Below are 16,288 nucleotides of genomic sequence, written 5' to 3'. Positions count from 1 at the left end.
TTAATGCTTTCAAATCATCTTCAACCTCAGGTGAGCGAGTTTGTCTTCGAATGTACGGACGAAGACACAGAAGCAGGCACTGGAGCAACCGGCTGCTGGAGGCACGTGCGTGATCTTCCCCGGTACGAGAACGACGAGAAGGAGATGCTGCTGCAGCTCAAGCTCGATCAGAACGATCGCTTCCTGCTCGCCAGCACCGCAAACGGGTTCGTCGTCTGGGACTTCAATGAGGAAGGGGATCCAATCTCTACCGACGCGATCTATCTCGCGCTGCCACACGGTGTGCGCAACATCTCCACCAAGATGACCCAGTCCAACTCGGTCATGATCAGCTCGAAGGTGGACTACGCGGTGGCGGGCGTACGCAAGAACCTGTACGTCTGGAGCGTAACGAGCCGGGCACTGTTGAAGGTGCTCGATGCGCACTTTGGGCGCATCATTCAGCTGGAGGCGCTCACGATCGGTGCTTGGAACAGCGTCATCACATCCAGCATTGACCGGTCGGTGAAGATCTGGAACATTAACAACATCTTCGAGCAGGTGCACGTGATCGACCGGCACGAGCTGCAGATCGACAACATCAGCCTGTCGGAGAGCGGCGACCTGGCTGTGACGGTGACGCGTGGTTGCGTTGGCGTGTGGGAGATACGCACCGGTCGGCTGCTTGCTAAGCTGGCTGACAGTCCGCTTGGGGCGATTGTGACGCACGCCGAAATTACACCGGATGGACGGTACATTCTTTCTTCCGAGACGGGCAAAATATTGGTGTGGAACCGGGTGACGGAGCAGGTGCTGGCAAGGGACACGCAGCCCGGCATACAGCAGATCAACTTCCTCGAGCACGGTGCAAAGTATCTGACCGTTTCGTGTCCACAAGCGACGAGCGGGTCCAGCACGGCTACCAGTGGGCCAGGTGGGGCCGGCACTGGCCCGGACGACAATGGCATACAGGCGCACGCGATCGTGCGCAGCCTTCCCGATGGGGGGATCGTATTTTCGTACGACTATCCGGTACGTTTGGTACCCGGGTTACCGTTCCGCTGTGCCGTCATATCCGCCGATGGCCAACACATCCTGTGTGCTTCGACCGACAAGAACGGGAAGGATGCGATTGCCGTGTTTAACGCCGCCACTGGCCTGTTCATGCATCGCATCTCCTTGCGCACGTGCAACATCAAGGAGATCGTGTCGCTGCTGCCGCTGCCCCACAAACCGACGCAGGTGGCGGTGCTAACGAACGAGAAGGGCAGCATCATGGACATCAAGACGAAGAAGCACGTGCGCTCGATACCGAAGTGGAGCGGTACCTGCACGACAGACGGCAAGTTCGGGCTGTACGCTCCGTCCCGCGGCGGGCTGGAGCTGCTCGAGCTGAAGAAGGGCTCGACGGTGAAGACGTTCATACCGAAGGTGGCGGAGGGCGTGTTCACGGTGATCTGCATGTTCACGTCCACGGACGAGTACGTACTGTACTATCACAGCGGGCGGAAGACGCTGCGCGTGTTCCGCACGAACGATGCGGAGATGATCGCCAACTACCGCATGCAGGCGGAGCTGACGGCGATCCGCAGCACGTCGGACGGGCGCAGCCTGGTGCTCGGTACGGTCGATGGGTGCATTTCCGTGCTGGCGATTGCCGACCCGAAGAAGGAGGAAATGCAGCAGTTCCTGAAGGAGCTGCCATCGCGTGACGCCAATGTAAGATCGCATTGTCGCGTTGATTTATTTCAGAGCGTGCCAATAACTCTTCTTTTCCAATTTTACAGTGGAAGAAAAAGCTTGCAAAGCAGAAGGCGTCGGCCCGGTTCAAGGCGGCAATGCGGTTGGCCTCCATCTCGACCCGCTTCGGGACGCCAATGGATGAAGATGAAGATGAGGAGGAAGATGATGCCGCTGGCAATGGGGAAAAGGCAGTGGTAGCAGAAGGAACCACACCGGAACCTGCGGTGGCAGCGGCCGACTAAGTCGTAGGGTGAGGGTAGAGAGTTTTAGGCGTATTCTTCAGAGTTTTGTGCACAAAAACAACTATTTTTCCATTAGATTTGTTCAAAGGCACCCTTACCAGTTACTACAACGAAGTTGTTTCTCTCGAACCATATTCCTATTTGTAAACGATCCAATATTCCGAGAGGTTGAACCAAAGTGATCCAATTTACATGTTATTAAATATACTATTCTCTTCCATCCTGGTTAATGTAGGCTATCGTCTTCCTTTTGTGATGACTTTCGGACTTTTCACAATGATGTTTCAGTGTGGATTTGTTTTTTACATGAATTAATATTATTCAAATATAGTTTTTATTTTCCTCAGGTTAAGCAATTTTCTTGTGTGAGACTGGTTTACGTGTGTGTGTGTTCATGTGTTGAATCTTTGAATCAGCATTTTCTGTCTCTTTTTTTCGTACATTTTTCGTAATTGATTTGTAATCACAACACAGGAACGTCCACAAGCTGGTGTGCAATCTCTCTCTGATATATTGCAAGATATATATACACACACACACAGCAAATTCAAACACCAACTGAATGCTACTACTCTTCTCCTCCTGCTGCTTCTCTTCTCTCTAGCGCACTAAGGGATGGAAAAACTCCCGCGTTCACTACTGCATTTTAGAGCCTAGGAGCCACAAAAACAAAAACCCAAACAAAACCACGTGTCTTTTCCACCTTCTCATCGTTTTCTTGCTTTTTCCTAACCATGCATTTGAACCGTGAAGCAAGTTACTTGTATTAACGTGTGTACTCTGTGTGTGTGTGCATGAAGAAGAAGAAGAAGTAGACGAGGTCATGGCGCAGAAGAAGGTAACGAAACACGTTTGTAACAAAGATTGTAACGAATCCCTACGGCAAGCGCGGGCGCGTTTATAACTGGCGTTTGCTGAAGGTTAACTGCTATGTATACCCACACACACACACACCGTCTGTGTTTATGTAGGTGTGTGTGTGTGTTTGTGGTGTATATAGTTTGGATTTTTTTGTTTGTTTTTTTTGTTTTATGTATATTTTTTTGCGCCCAAAAAAACCGTTTCCTCCCTCCGTAGTTTTCTCACTAATCCGTAGCATCATTATAGGAGATGAGAGCTTAAGTAATGTGTATATATATGTGTGTGTATAACCGGTAAGTCTTTTTTGTTCCTTTTTCTACACGGATTTTAAGAGGGGGAGCGGGGGGGTTTAAGTGCAAATGAATGATGTTATTCGAGTTATAAAACGACAAAGAAAGGCGTACCCTCATAAATATGTTTGCAACGGTTTTCAACGACAACACGCATCAGAGCTCCCCCGACGGGGTGTGTATGTTTTCTTTTGCTTTGTTTTTGCATCGTGCTCCATAAAAGGCACCCCGCAACAAAATCTTGCTGTCCCTAACAGTTCCAACCTCGCTAGAAACGCTACACGAGAATTAATTTACCTAGAATAAGTTAAAAACGCAGTTCAAAATCATCTTACGCAAGTAACGTTAATGCGGATGAATGCTGGGGGGGGGGGGGGGGGGGGTTGGTAAAAATGGACCTTACACATCTAAATATAATTCGGGAGGCGTCTCGGGCTTGTGTGTCTTCTACTGCGAGTCTCAGCATCGGGGGGGGGGAGTGTGGGGAAAGGATGATGAGCAGAACCCGTGCCAAAAATACACGAATTGGGCAGCAGGCCGGCTCTGGGGCTGGGAAGAGAGATTTTAGACACACACAACCTTAACCTATACCTTTGTTTTTAAACGTTCAGTCGTAAAATCGAACCAACTATTAATCGGAATTAATGAAGAGCTGGACAGTGCGGGAAGGGGGAAACAAAAACGCATCTTGGATGCTGTTACTATTATCCTTCGGTTGTGCGCTAGGCATACTATTATTGTGATGGCGTGCCAGGAGAAGAGAGTCAATCTACTGCTATTGCGCTCGCGAATGTAACTCGTTTTTCTTTGTAATGGTTTTGCTGATACGTGAGGAGCGGATACGCTATACGTGGGAGAGAGAGCGGACATGAGTATTTCCTTTTCGTGGTGTTCCTGCCAAAGTCGGACAAACCCGAACACCCCAAAAAGGACACAGAAAGACAGAGCGAGAGAGCGGTACAATGATATAATACCATCCTGAATTGTAACAAATCTTGGTGGACGCGGGCACGCATTCCTATCATCGATGGCGCAACAAAAAAAAACCCCACCATTTACACTGCCTGCAGTATTATCCAGAATAATCCTAATGTCGGTTTGTGTATACACACTCACACACTCTGCTCCCTCTCTCTCTTTCTCTTTTCCACCCACTGACACTAACGCGCGGGTTACTCTGCTCAACACCTTTCTCACTTGTGCTGCTTCAGTTGCTCCAGCTTTTGCTGCAACAGCTCGCGCCGTTGTGAGGTCGTGCCACTGACCACGGGCGTCCCACCGGTCAGGTTGGTAGTGGTGGTGGTGGTGGTGTCGTGCACCTCCAGCCCGCGCCGAAAGCCGAACTTGCTGCCCTGCATTTGGTTAAGGTTCAGATTCTCGTCCGTAATCACCCCGCCAACGCCACCGACACCGGTCACTACTGCCGCGCCGCCACCGTCCAGCGAGAGTTGCGTGCCGGTTGCGCCCAACAGGCTGCCGCCACGGTTCGGTTGCCCACCGACGGTCGTCTTTTTCTAGAAACGGATTCAACACCAGGAAATTGATTAATCCCGCACAGGTACACATTGATGGGGAGGTGTTATTAAATAGAAGAAAGCAAAACACACACACACACATAGATATATTATTTTAATCATATAAAAAAGCTCATAAAAACGCACATTGCTTCTGTTCTTTTCAACCACTAGGCGCACGCTTTGATTTCATTGCCGCCAAACACTCACACAGACACGCCGAGCCAACTCTCCTAGAATTGTAACAGTAACAACAACGACAGCAACCACAAACACAACAATGGTAAACTTAAATCAAAAGCTTCATTTCACGCTTTGCGTTTCGGTGGTAATTTTGCTTTCGGCGATACTATATCGGATCGTTTCGCATCACCACCATCACTAAGGCTACTTTGCCTGGCAACGGGTATGGTGCTGCTACCCTGCCGCACAATCACTCCAGCTCGCGGAGCCACGTTCTGGTGAGGGTTGAAAGCACAATCAAAAAGCACATGAATGCAATGAGCAGCTTTTGTTTTTTAGGCACATTTTAACGGAATTCAATCAAACAGAAAAGCTTAATTATGCTACGAAAACGGGTTACAAGAGAGCAAAATAAGCAACTTACCAGCAGGTGGTTCAGTCGATCGATCCAAAACTCGGGATTTTGTTTGTTTTGTGGGGCAGCTAAGTTGAGAGAAAAGAAAATTAGACTTAAATCATCTAAATCAGACCCCGCGTCCCCAACCATCAACAAACTCACCATCGGGACCATTTTCGACGCTCGCATTCACCGCAATATACTTCTGGTACTCCGAACCCACCACCGAGTTACTTCCATCCCCATCGCCACCACCAATCATCATGCCGGTGCGGCCCGCTCCGTGATTGTTATTGTCACTGTTCATCGCGTTGTGCTGTGCGGTCGCCAGCAGCCCGGTCGTGCTCGGTCGCAACGAAGGTGCACCTCCTCCCTCACCGCCACCATCACCGCCAACGCCCAACGAACCGGCCGCCGCTGTCGCCGTCGTCGCATCCTTGTTGATGTTCTTCAGTATGCGCAGCACGTACGAGTGCAGCTCCGACCGGGTCGGGATCGTGTTCAAATGCTGCAGTATCGCGTTGCCCTTGATTTTCGTCATATTGTGGATGATGGTTTTGACCGTGCGCAGCGGCATATCGGACGGGCGCGTCTGCCACCAGGTCGACGGCAGGGTCAGCATAAAGTCGTGCACCTCCAGCAGGACCGCCTCGTAATCCAGCTCGGCCAACCGGTCCGGGATGACCTTCACGTTGCGCCAGATGCACTTCATCTGCAGGTCGGTAAACTTTGGCAGGCAGCTCGTTTGGCAGGACTCCTTCAGCAGCCGGATCAGCGCACAGTTCATGTACGTGAAGTTGGTGCGATCCAGTATCTTCAGACAGATGCCGTTCACCACCTTCACGAACTGGGCGTCGTCCGTGCCGGTCACCAGCCGATTGTCCGCCATTAGGCCCAGCAGCACGGCGATGATGTTCTTGATTGACACGATCGTCAGATGCTTGCCGAGCGATTTGGAGGCGAAAAACATGAAAATACTATGCAGCAGCGGCTGGTAGATGTTCATCGATTCGGCGATCGGTTTCTGCTGGATGTTCTGTTCGGGTTTGGGGAGAAGGAACGCAAAAAAAAGCAAAGCGTTAGGTAACCTTTGACTGTCAGAGTTTGGGGAACATTGCACTAGTGGTGGGAGCTCCGAATCGGACCTACCCGATTCGGTTTCCTTGTTCGGAATCAATTCTGGAACCGATTCCGATGCTGGAATCTATTCCGATTCCGAAGCCGATTCCGGGGTTGATTCCGGAGGCGATTCCGGAGTTGATTACGAAGCCGATTCCGAAGTAGACTCCGGAGTCGACTCCGAATTCGAAACCGAATCCGGAATCAGAATCGGTTTCGGAATCGGCTTTGGAATAAGAATCTACTCCAGAATCTGCTCCAGAATCGAAAATCGACCTGGGAATCTCAATTTGCCCCGTGAATAGAATAAGAATTGACTCAAGAATTAGAATTAGCTCCGGAATGTAAACCAGTTCATGAATTGAAATAAGATGTTTCAGAAGCGAAGACAATCCGGTAATCTCCATGAGAATAGATCGTTTATAAGTAAATTTGGATTCGTAGATTCGTATTCGAATTCGGAATACGTAGCATCATTGGACCCAAAAGCCTATTATTATGGAGATTCCGTAACCGATTCCGATTTCGAAGCCGATGCTGATTTCGGAACCAACTCCGATTCCAAAGCCTATTTCGATTCCGGAACCGATTCCATTTCCGGAACCGATTCTGATTCCGAAGCTGAATCCGATTCCGGAACCGATTCCAGAACCAATTCCGGTGCAGGTTCCTATTCCAGAGACGAATCCTATTCCGGGACCGATTCCGAAACCGATGCTGATTCCGGAGTCGTTTCCGGAGCCAATTCCGGCGCCGATTCCAATTCCGAAGCCCATTTCGGAATCGATTCCGGAAACTGATTCCGGACTTACTATCCGGAATCGATTCCAGATATCTTCGGAGCTAGCCGGAATCGATTCCGAGGAAAACTTATTTTTTCCCATCACTACACTACACACCTTAAACTGCTGCAGTACGCTCTGTATGTACATTTCCTCGTAGCCGCGCAGGACGGCCTGCTTTTCCGGCGATTGGAGTATATCGTTGAGCTCGTTTAAGGCGGCATGGGCGGCGAAGCTGTCCGTGTTGGCGATGCCCCGGATGATGCGCACCAAGTTCTGATCCAGCTTCGGCAGCGCATCGGTCAAACTGTAACGAAACAAAAGGAAGAGCAGAGCAAAATCCAAATGAAGATCTCTCTCACTACCAACCAAATCCAGGACTTCTAATGCAAAACAGGTTAAACTAAAAAAACCGCCAATGGACGCCAATGTATATATTATGTTTGATCATGAGGTTTTGAAGGAAGAAAAGAAAGAAGAAAAAAAAAGGTCAAAACACCATATCCTTAATACCTTGGTCCGACGACGGGAGGCGTAGGTTTTGGTTTCGAAAGCATGCCGCTACCGTCGAGCGACGGCCGAATGCTGGACACTGCGGCGCTCGTGTACGGCTGATGGTGCTGCTGGTGGACGGGTGATTCACCCGGCCCGCCGCCGCCGGTGCCCGCGAGCAGGTTACGCTGGGTGAGCTGCCGGAATCGGTCCGCCGGGTACGATACGCCGTTCGCCGCGATCACGGTCAGCTCGTCGTAGATGAAGGAATCATCCAGCGGGTTGAGGACGGTTTTGCCGAGATCATCCGCCTTCACCCAGTTCCGCTCGATATCCGCTATCACGTTTTCGTCCAGCTTGAACGGACCCTTTAACACCCGCGGCTGGGGCGGCTCTGGCACAATCATTCTACAATAATAAGGTGGGAGATAAAGGAAGGAAACAGAGTACACCCCAACACCCGCCCGTTTAGTTAAAAGAGCCTACAGACAAAAATAAATACACGCTTACACGCATATGTAGATAGAGAGGGAGAGAGACTATATGCAAGATTGTTTGGATTGCGTTACGAAGGGAATGGAAGAAAAAACTATGCAACTTATTTACGACAGACAGGCAAGAGCAAGGGACACATCACAGAACAGAGTAAGAAGCTACCAATGGCACATGGACACAACACACAGACAAAAGCGCTACATAAAAGGGTTGATCAGCATTCGAAATAGGGGTGTTTGTCAATCAAAAACCTTCCCTTCAGTCTGATCAACAATTAAGCTTCATATTTAGATTTTTGCTCCTTTACAATAAAATGCCTCAAAAAATAAAAACGCAATCGCCCAAAAGTATTCAAATAAGCTAAATAAAACACTCACTTCATCGGCACGACGACCGCATCCGCGTGCGGTGGCACCATCGTATCGTCGTCTTCCATCGCATCATCCGCTGCTCCAACATCGCCACCAGCGCCGGAGTGGGGTAGCAGCTCCTGCACCGCCGCCGGCACAATGCTTTCCTTCGCCACCAGCGTCGTTTCGTTGAGATTCGGCCCGCCCGCCGCCGCCAGCACGGGCAGCTTCTTTGCCGGCAGTACCGACGCCTTCTTCGAGCGCTTGATGCGCTCGTCCAGCATCGACAGGTCCTTGTCCGACAGCTGCCCGATCAGCTTGTAGATCTTCTCGCCCGCCAAAAAGTACGCCTGCACGACCGCATTCAGCGCCGCGTTGCGTACCGCATTGTCACGGTCGGAAATGTGGCGCGCGATCTCCTTCAGCGCAACCGGCTGCGACGGCTGGCAAACGGTCAGCCCGTACGTTTCGATCAGGTAGCCCAGCTCGTCCAAACACTCCGCCCGCTGGCGCGCGTTCTTACTCTTGAGCGCATCCATAATGAAGACGAACACCTTCGCGAACGGGTAGAGCAGGCAGATCTGGCGCAGCAGGGAGCGCACCCCGTTCCGCACGACGTCCTTCGGATCGCCGATCTTGATCAGCAGGTGCGGCACGAACGAGCTGCCCTCGATGTCGGCCAGCATGTACTGCCGGTCGACCAGCCGCTGGAACACCTGGTTCAGATACTCGAGGCCCTTGAGCAGCACCGACGGGTTGGTGTCGTAGAAGCGCAGCGACAGCCACTTCATCACGAGGTCCAGGTTGCAGATCAGCGCCTCCTCGTTGGTGGCCAAATCCTCCATCAGCGCATCGATCACCTTCAGATGGTAGCGGAAGTCGTCGTGGAACATGTTCACCATCAGCGCCTTGTTCACGTTCGCCGTCTGCATCTGCTCCTTCAGCAGCTCGTAGAACTCTTCCCGCGGCGTGGTGAACGTCCACTTCAGCACCTTCAGCTTCTGCTCGTCCACCAGGCGCTGCTTCTTCAGCCCGTTCACCGCCAGCAGCGGGGCCAGCGAGTCGGCATCTTCCTCCTTTTTGCGGGAGGAGCTGCTTCCACCGCTACCACCAGCACTGCCCGCACCGGCACCACCACCGCCCCCACCCGATTTGTCCGATCCGGCCGATCCCGCACCTGCCCGGCCTGCCGCCCCACCCGCACCGGCAGACTTGGGCGCTTTCAGCTTCAGCTTGCTGCCGACGTTGCTCTCCTCCGGCGGGGGCGCCGCTTTCGGCGGTGGCAGCACCTTAACCGGCAGATTCGGCCGCGCCTTGTCGAGCGCCGCCTGGATGTCCTTCTTCGAGATCGGCTTCTGCTTGTCCAGCGCCTTCACCATCGCGTCGTACCCGAGGTGAATCATCACGCCCAGCACGGCCTCGTTCGCGTTCTTGCGCACGTCCGCGCTGCGGTCGGTGATGTGCGTGTACAGGTGGGGCAGGATCGCCACCAGCTCGTCCTTCGGGATGCTCTTCGCCGGCAGGCCGGGCAGCTTCTCCGCCAGCCACCCGTACAGCTCGGTGCGCAGGGCCGGGCTGCCCGTTTTCAGCGCGTCCGCGATCATCTCGCCGTCGAAAAAGTCCTTATAGCCGGCCTGCTCGCCCCACGTGTTGATGCACGTTAGGCAGGCGGTACGGATAAACGCCTTTCCGTCGCCCAGCCCCTTCAGAAAGCCGGGGAAGAACGCCCGCACGTACTGCCGGCACGGTGGACCCATCGCAATCGCCAGCTGCTGACAGATTTCGACCGACGTTTGCGCAATCTTTGCATTGCTGTCGACGAGCCGCTGGGCGAGCACTTGCGGCAAATCCCCGAGCGTCGATTTGATCAGCTTCGCCTCGGCAATGATCGTTTGCAGCCGCACCAGCCCTTCGTTGCGCGTTTTCCAGTTCTTGTCCGACAGTTCCGCCAGCAGCGCTTCCGTGATTTGGCCCGAAATGTCGATGCGCGGCAGCAGATCGTTCACGTTCACCATCGGCGCCGGCTCATCGTCTGCGCCTCCCTCGCCACCCTCCTCATCCTCATCTTCGCCACCGCCGGCGGCTCCCGCCTTTGCGCCAGCGCCGCGCACCGGTGCCGGCGGCTTCTGCCCCGCGCAACGCTCAAACTCCGCCATAATCTGCTGCTTCAGCGCCGGCTTCTCGCTGTCGAAGAACATCGTCAGCGGTTGGCCCATGAACAGGTACATCGCGCCGAGCAGCCCGATGCCGGCGGTGCGCACCGCCGCATTGCTGCTCTGCACCGCCTTGCGCGCGCTCTCCAGCAGCCCCTTCGCCTCGACCTGAAAGCCGAACTCGCGCAGTGCCGTCGCGACCCAGAGCAGCACCTCCTGCTGCACTTTCGGGGACTTTTGCTGTTCGAAGGCGAACTCCATCGCCCGCTGGACGGTGTAGTCGAGCCGGGCGCCACCCTCCGCTATCGCCGTGAGCAGTGCCGCCGCACTGGACCCATTTTTCGCGTCGCCCAGCTTCTCCGTCGCGTCCGTCAGCAGGTAGTCGGCCGTGGTCGTCGTTATGCCGTACCGCTCTACGATCGTTCGGGCCGTATCGAGCCGGGCCTTCAGCACCTGGAAGTTGGTATCCTTCAGCCCCGGCTTTTTGGCCAGCGAGCGAAGCAACACCTGCGACAGGCCTGGCTTTGCCTCCAGACCGGGAACGGCTGCCGCGAACGATTCCACCGCGCTCAGCCGCGTCTTCCAGTTGGCATCGCCGAGTCCGGCCAGTGCATCGGGCGGCAGCAGTTCACTCGCCCGCTCATCGATCTCCTCCTGCGACAGGTCCTTTTCCGTGTTGGGCGGTGCCGCCGAAGCCTTCGCGCCACCACCACCGGCAGCCCCCCTGCCGCCACCAATCGAACCACCCGTAGCGCTTTTCTTCAGTCCACCGCCCGAAACCACCTTCTTCACGACAGTGGCCGTTGCGGGGCGCTGCAGTGTGGCCGCTCCTCCTCCACCGCCGCCTGCCCCCACCTTCGTCTCCGAGGGCGCTTTTTTAACTACCGACACGGCTTTGGCCGGTGCCGTCGCAGGGCGTTCCTTGCGCGCCGCCGGTATCTTCACGGCAATGACCGCCCGCTCGCAGCACTCCTTGATCTTGACCATCTTCAGCGCGTCCACCTCGGTCAGGTACGGGCCGATCGTTTTGTCGCCCACCAGCTTCATGGCGGTGCCGATCGCGTCGGCCGCCGCGTCTCGCACGCCCGGGTCGGGCTCGTTCAGCGTTTTCAGCAGCGCCGCTATCAGCGGTTTGAGGATCTTCTTCGTCAGCGCCGCCGGCAGCGTTTTGGTGAGCGAGCGGGCAAGGAAGGAGGCCGTTTCCATCTTGACGCTGGGGTTCTTGTTGCCGAGCGCCTCCAGCACATCCTCCAGGATCGCTTCCATCGTGGTGGAGGGATAGATCGCGTCGATCGCATCGCGCAGCGCTGTGACCACGTTCGTTTTCTTCTCCTTAAACTTTTCCAGTATCGCCGGAACGCAGGCCTGCAAAGAGAAATAAAGCGAAATAAGTATTTAACAGTCTTTCAGGGTTGCTTTTGCGACCGCACTACTCACCCCAGCGTACGTGTTGAACCGCTTGGCCAATCCTTTCGCCAGCATGGCCATACATTTGCCGCCCAGCGCCACCAGCACCACGTTCGTGTCCTTCGTAATCACCTTTTTGAGCGCCCGCACCACATCCCCATAGTCGCCGGGCTGTAGCTTCGGGTTCTGCAGCAGCGTTTCCAGCGCCTCGAGCGACTCCTTCCGCTCCTGCCACTTCTTCGCCTCCAGCTTGTCGTAAAAGTCCTTCGGCAGCTTCGACAGGATGTCGACCGGATCGATCAGATCCATCGGATCGATCTCATCCCCCGCATCGCCCCCGTCCCCCCCATCCCCATCGTCCTCGCCTTCTGCGCCCTCCGCCACGGAGGCGGCAATCTGTTGCTGCTTTTCCTGCTGCGAGCGCAGGTACCGCACCGGCGTCGCCTTTTCGCTGCCGATCTTCTCGAACTCCGCCTCCAGCTCGGCCAGCAGGACGGCCGGCAGGGACGCTATCTGCGACTTGAACGCCGCCCCAATCCACCGGTAAATCTCGACCGTGAGCGCCTTCGACTCGTCGCGCACCGTCTTGTCGCGGTCGCTCAGCAGCGCGGGCAGCCGCTTCACGATCGGCTTGATGTTGATCACCTTGTTGCCGAACTCGCGCAGCGCCAGCGTGATCGCGCTCACGCACGCCGCTACTATTTTGGGATTCTTCTGCTCCGTGCCCTTCAGCAGCTCCTCCAGCACCGTCTCCTGCCGCTCGATCTCCACGTACATCAGCGTGACCTGTACCGCCAGCTCCTTCGTCTTGGTTTTGGGCGCCCCGATACACTTCGCCACGATGCCGCCCATCACCTCGCCGACCGTTTTGCCCGCGTTGCCGCTGTTCTCCACGAACACCAGTGCTGTCTCGAGGCCCTTCTCCTGCGCGACCGCATTGCTGTCGACGACGAACTTCTTGATCAGCCCGAGGTACTTATTCCACTCGGGCGACTTCTCGTCGTCGATCGTGCGGAACAGCTTCGCCGCCTCCTCGTACCCGTCGACGCGCGCCTTCCACAGCTTGTGCACGCACCGCTCGTCGATCGGCAGCTTCTTGTACTCCGTGTCCTCCTCCATATCGCTTGTTGTTGCGGCGGCGGGGAGGGGCTTGTGTTAATTTTGTTTATTAAGTTCTCGAGGGGGAGGGCTTATTTGGGTGATTTTGGTTTTTGTCACTCCACCACGCACACACACACACACGAGCGATTTTTCCACGCTCGTTGCGTTTGATGAATTGTCACACGCCCTCCTCCCGGCCAGTCGCACACACACACACACACACGCACTATAAACCCAGATTTACACGTACAGGTGGTGCGGATGGTGGTGGGTCTGAAAATTGGAGGCAAAAAAGAAAGAAAAACAACGGAAATGTATTAGGTTCCCAAAATCATCATCATCGCCGTCCGTCGTATCTAGTGGCAACGAAACAAGAAGCAATGAGTGCTTTGTTCGCACAAGCGGGGAAAACACACACAGTGGGGCCTTTCTTTTTCCTTTGGGGTCGCCCAACACCCCAATATTATTTTCCCACTAATGATTGATGCAGCGCAGAGCGACCGTGGGGGGTGGGGGGCACAGCTGTAGGAAAAACGTGACACAAAAGCCACCACACCACAACAACACCAGCCTGCGGAGCCCAAAATTGAAACGACGACCGCCGCTAAACTTTCTCTTCGATCTTGCGCGTGTTTTGTCGCACGGCGAGGCCTCCAGCAAGAGATACGGGGGGCAGGGGCCGCTGGTACGTGCGCCTCAAACACATCCGTAGGCAGAGCAGCAAAGTTCCGCGTGCGCGAGAGCGTGCCCGTCACCGGAAAAGACCATTTTTTACTCGTTTTTTTTTCTGCCACGGACGGATCGAGAGTCGAAGGTGGGTTTTTTGATGGTCGCGCACCAAATCGAGCAACATTCTATAGTAGGCGCAAACGATGCGTCGTCAAGTTCATGCTGTTTATCGATTTTATACCATGTCCCTCCCCACACACACACACAGCCACACACTCCACCCTTTGACCCTAGCAGCATCGTCAAACCACGACTTGTTTCACGTCACCGAAAGTGCGCGCTTGTTCCTGCGTGCGTTGGTGACAAACGGCCGCCGAATTCACGCACTTTCCCCGGCCCTGCTCACCTGGTGTGTACCCATCGGGCGAACGGAAACTGATTTTCGGCCTATTTTTGCTGCAATTTCCACAGACGGAGCAACATCCAGTGCCCAAGCAGGGAAACACCACACCATTGCACTCTCGTGCTGCTGCTGCTGCTGCTGCTCTCGTTCGCTCGCTCACGGAATGACAAAACATGTGTGAACCGTTCGCGCTCTCGCTCTCGCTCTCTGTCTTGCTCGTTCGCTCATTCACTCTCTCTCTCTTTCTCTCTCTTACTTGGTGTACGGGTTTGTACGGAAAACGGAACGAAATCTTGGCATACGCCGCTCGCGGCGCATTTTCCTGCTTCGTTCTACAACCCCTCTCCACTTCCTCGGAGGAAATGCACGAGGAGAGACACAAATATTTCGTCACTCGGCGACTATTCTCATCACTTCGTCTCTGTCAATCGTTCCCTGCCTTGGACGAAAACAGAGCGACACCACTCCTCTCTCCACCGCATCTTGACGTTTCCGCTCTTCGCTTCTTCTTTTTTCTTTTCTCCTGCTATACCGTCTGCGTCCTATATCTTTCCCGCTACAAAAAAAAAACTGCATCATCCCCTTCCCCGACACCCAAACTTACCCGAAATTAGCTTTCGTCCGGCCGTCAATGTATCAATCACTCGATAAGCTTTCCCCGTTCCGGGAAACAGATACACGCATTGGGGGGGTGGGCGAGATTTAAAGGCGCTGCTTTATTCGCTCGGTAAATCTATCATCCGGCCGCCACCAGCCACCACTACAAATGGCCGTCCTCCTTTGCGATTTTGCGTGGGGACGATCGCTCTTTGATCTGACTGTCTGCTGGTGCTACTGCTGCTGCTGCTGCTGCCGATCGGCTCCGTGCACAACAGTATGGCGTACCTTTTTGGTCGGGCGATTGCAAAGGAACCGAAAGAAAAGCACGTCCTCGGGCAGCAGTGGCGGCGGTAACATCCGTGCGGTGCACTGTTTCTTGTCGCCAAATAGACACAATCACCACAAACAACAAACTAAAAACGAAACCACACACAAAACCGACGGTAAAACAACGGAAACAGTTCAGTGCGAAAACCGTACACGCACTGCGCGATCTACACGGGTGCTTCTGCTGTTGCTGTAGCTGTGTGTGTGTATGTATGTGAGTCTGTGGGCCGTTTTCTTCAAACGCAGCAGCCAGCGAGCGAAGCAAGCTGAGCGATGAAACGGTTTTGTGTACAGGAATGGCGAGAGAGCGAGAGAGAAGGCGAGAGTGAGCGCGCAATCTTTCAAACCCGCGGCACAGTGTGGTTCGTTTAAGCCGTCGAGTTGAGCGGTGCAACGGCTGCGTCAAGTTTGCGAATTTTAAACAAGCCGTTAAATAGCAACTGGTGTGCACGTGTTATTAGTAAATTGGTGGATTCTAAAAGAGATAACGAAGAAGAAAACATGATTTCATGTGAATTTTCCTACAACAAAAGGTAAGTGGCAAACGGATTTATGCTATCGATTTAAAATTGTTTACGTGGGCTTAACTAGTAATGTGATCTCTGGAGCGCACCCACGACTTCGATCTAACTCCGACTGTTGTTAGTACGATTTCGACTCCAGAAAAATGTAACTAGTGATATCCGCCCCGATTCGGAGTCGTCCAGAGTCGTAGTTGTCTAGGTCGGAGTTGTTTAGAGTCGTCCAGAACTGTCCGCAGTTGTCCGACATCGTCTACAGTCGCCCGGATTCATCCGGAGTCGTTCGGAATCGTCCGAATCGTCCGAAATTGGCAGGAGCCAACCGGAGTCGGCCGGAGTCGGAGTCACTCGGAGTCGTCCAGAGTTTATCGGAGTCGGTCGAAGTCAACAAGAGCCATACGGTGCAATGTGCCTGTGATCAGGCATTTTATTTCGTTGTTTTTTCGTCTTTCACTTTGCGGGTGTACTTCATATTCAGGCCTTTGTTTCGAATACCCACTCCGGCCGACCCCGGATGACTTAGGCCGATTCTGGACGACTCCGTGCGACTCCGAAACCGAAAGATACCTGACCAGTCCGGACGATCCGAGATAATACTGGGCGTATTTTTGCCAATTTTACCCATCACTCCGATCCTAATTGTCCCTGAAATAGAAACAA

The 16,288-nt window shown here is 53.9% G+C and overlaps 2 protein-coding genes across 6 annotated transcripts in view; one reads left to right on the top strand and one right to left on the bottom strand.

Moving 5' to 3' along the window:
- The window catches only part of LOC121600627 (NACHT and WD repeat domain-containing protein 2), a 9,193-nt gene extending 7,004 nt beyond the window's left edge, over nt 1-2,189 (top strand). Inside the window, exons 11-12 of the mRNA XM_041929399.1 lie at nt 31-1,698; nt 1,767-2,189. Coding sequence (XP_041785333.1) covers nt 31-1,698; nt 1,767-1,964 — 1,866 coding nt within the window. The 3' untranslated portion in view covers nt 1,965-2,189. The remainder of the gene's footprint in view (nt 1-30; nt 1,699-1,766) is intronic.
- A 496-nt stretch (nt 2,190-2,685) lies between these two features.
- Nucleotides 2,686-15,401, bottom strand: LOC121600626 (protein mini spindles). Of its 5 annotated transcripts, none has more exons than XM_041929393.1 (8): nt 14,785-15,401; nt 12,038-13,381; nt 8,475-11,965; nt 7,624-8,010; nt 7,228-7,417; nt 5,372-6,245; nt 5,237-5,295; nt 2,686-4,629 (listed from the first exon to the last, which is right to left on the bottom strand). In XM_041929393.1, exons 2-8 carry the CDS (start codon nt 13,124-13,126, stop codon nt 4,309-4,311), a joined length of 6,411 nt encoding a protein of 2,136 aa, XP_041785327.1. In that variant the 5' UTR covers nt 13,127-13,381; nt 14,785-15,401; the 3' UTR covers nt 2,686-4,308. The 5 variants fall into 5 exon arrangements, with proteins under 5 accessions (XP_041785327.1, XP_041785329.1, XP_041785332.1 ...); XM_041929395.1 differs by lacking the exon at nt 14,785-15,401 and adding an exon at nt 14,184-14,695; XM_041929396.1 differs by lacking the exon at nt 2,686-4,629 and adding an exon at nt 4,728-5,087.
- Between the last annotated feature and the right edge of the window lie 887 nt (nt 15,402-16,288).

The sequence above is a fragment of the Anopheles merus genome, chromosome 3L (genome assembly GCF_017562075.2).
Source record: "Anopheles merus strain MAF chromosome 3L, AmerM5.1, whole genome shotgun sequence".
NCBI classification, from domain to species: domain Eukaryota; kingdom Metazoa; phylum Arthropoda; class Insecta; order Diptera; family Culicidae; genus Anopheles; species Anopheles merus.
This window is presented reverse-complemented; position numbering and strand designations above follow the sequence as displayed.

Bases quoted from the DNA above. Each gene is read 5' to 3' on its own strand.
- LOC121600626 (XM_041929393.1), bottom strand. From the start codon at position 13,126: ATGGAGGAGGACACGGAGTACAAGAAGCTGCCGATCGACGAGCGGTGC. The intron at 11,966-12,037 runs GTGAGTAGTGCG...TTCTCTTTGCAG, and splicing joins GGTTCAACACGTACGCTGGG to GCCTGCGTTCCGGCGATACT. The intron at 4,630-5,236 runs GTAAGTTGCTTA...ATCCGTTTCTAG, and splicing joins ATCGACTGAACCACCTGCTG to AAAAAGACGACCGTCGGTGG.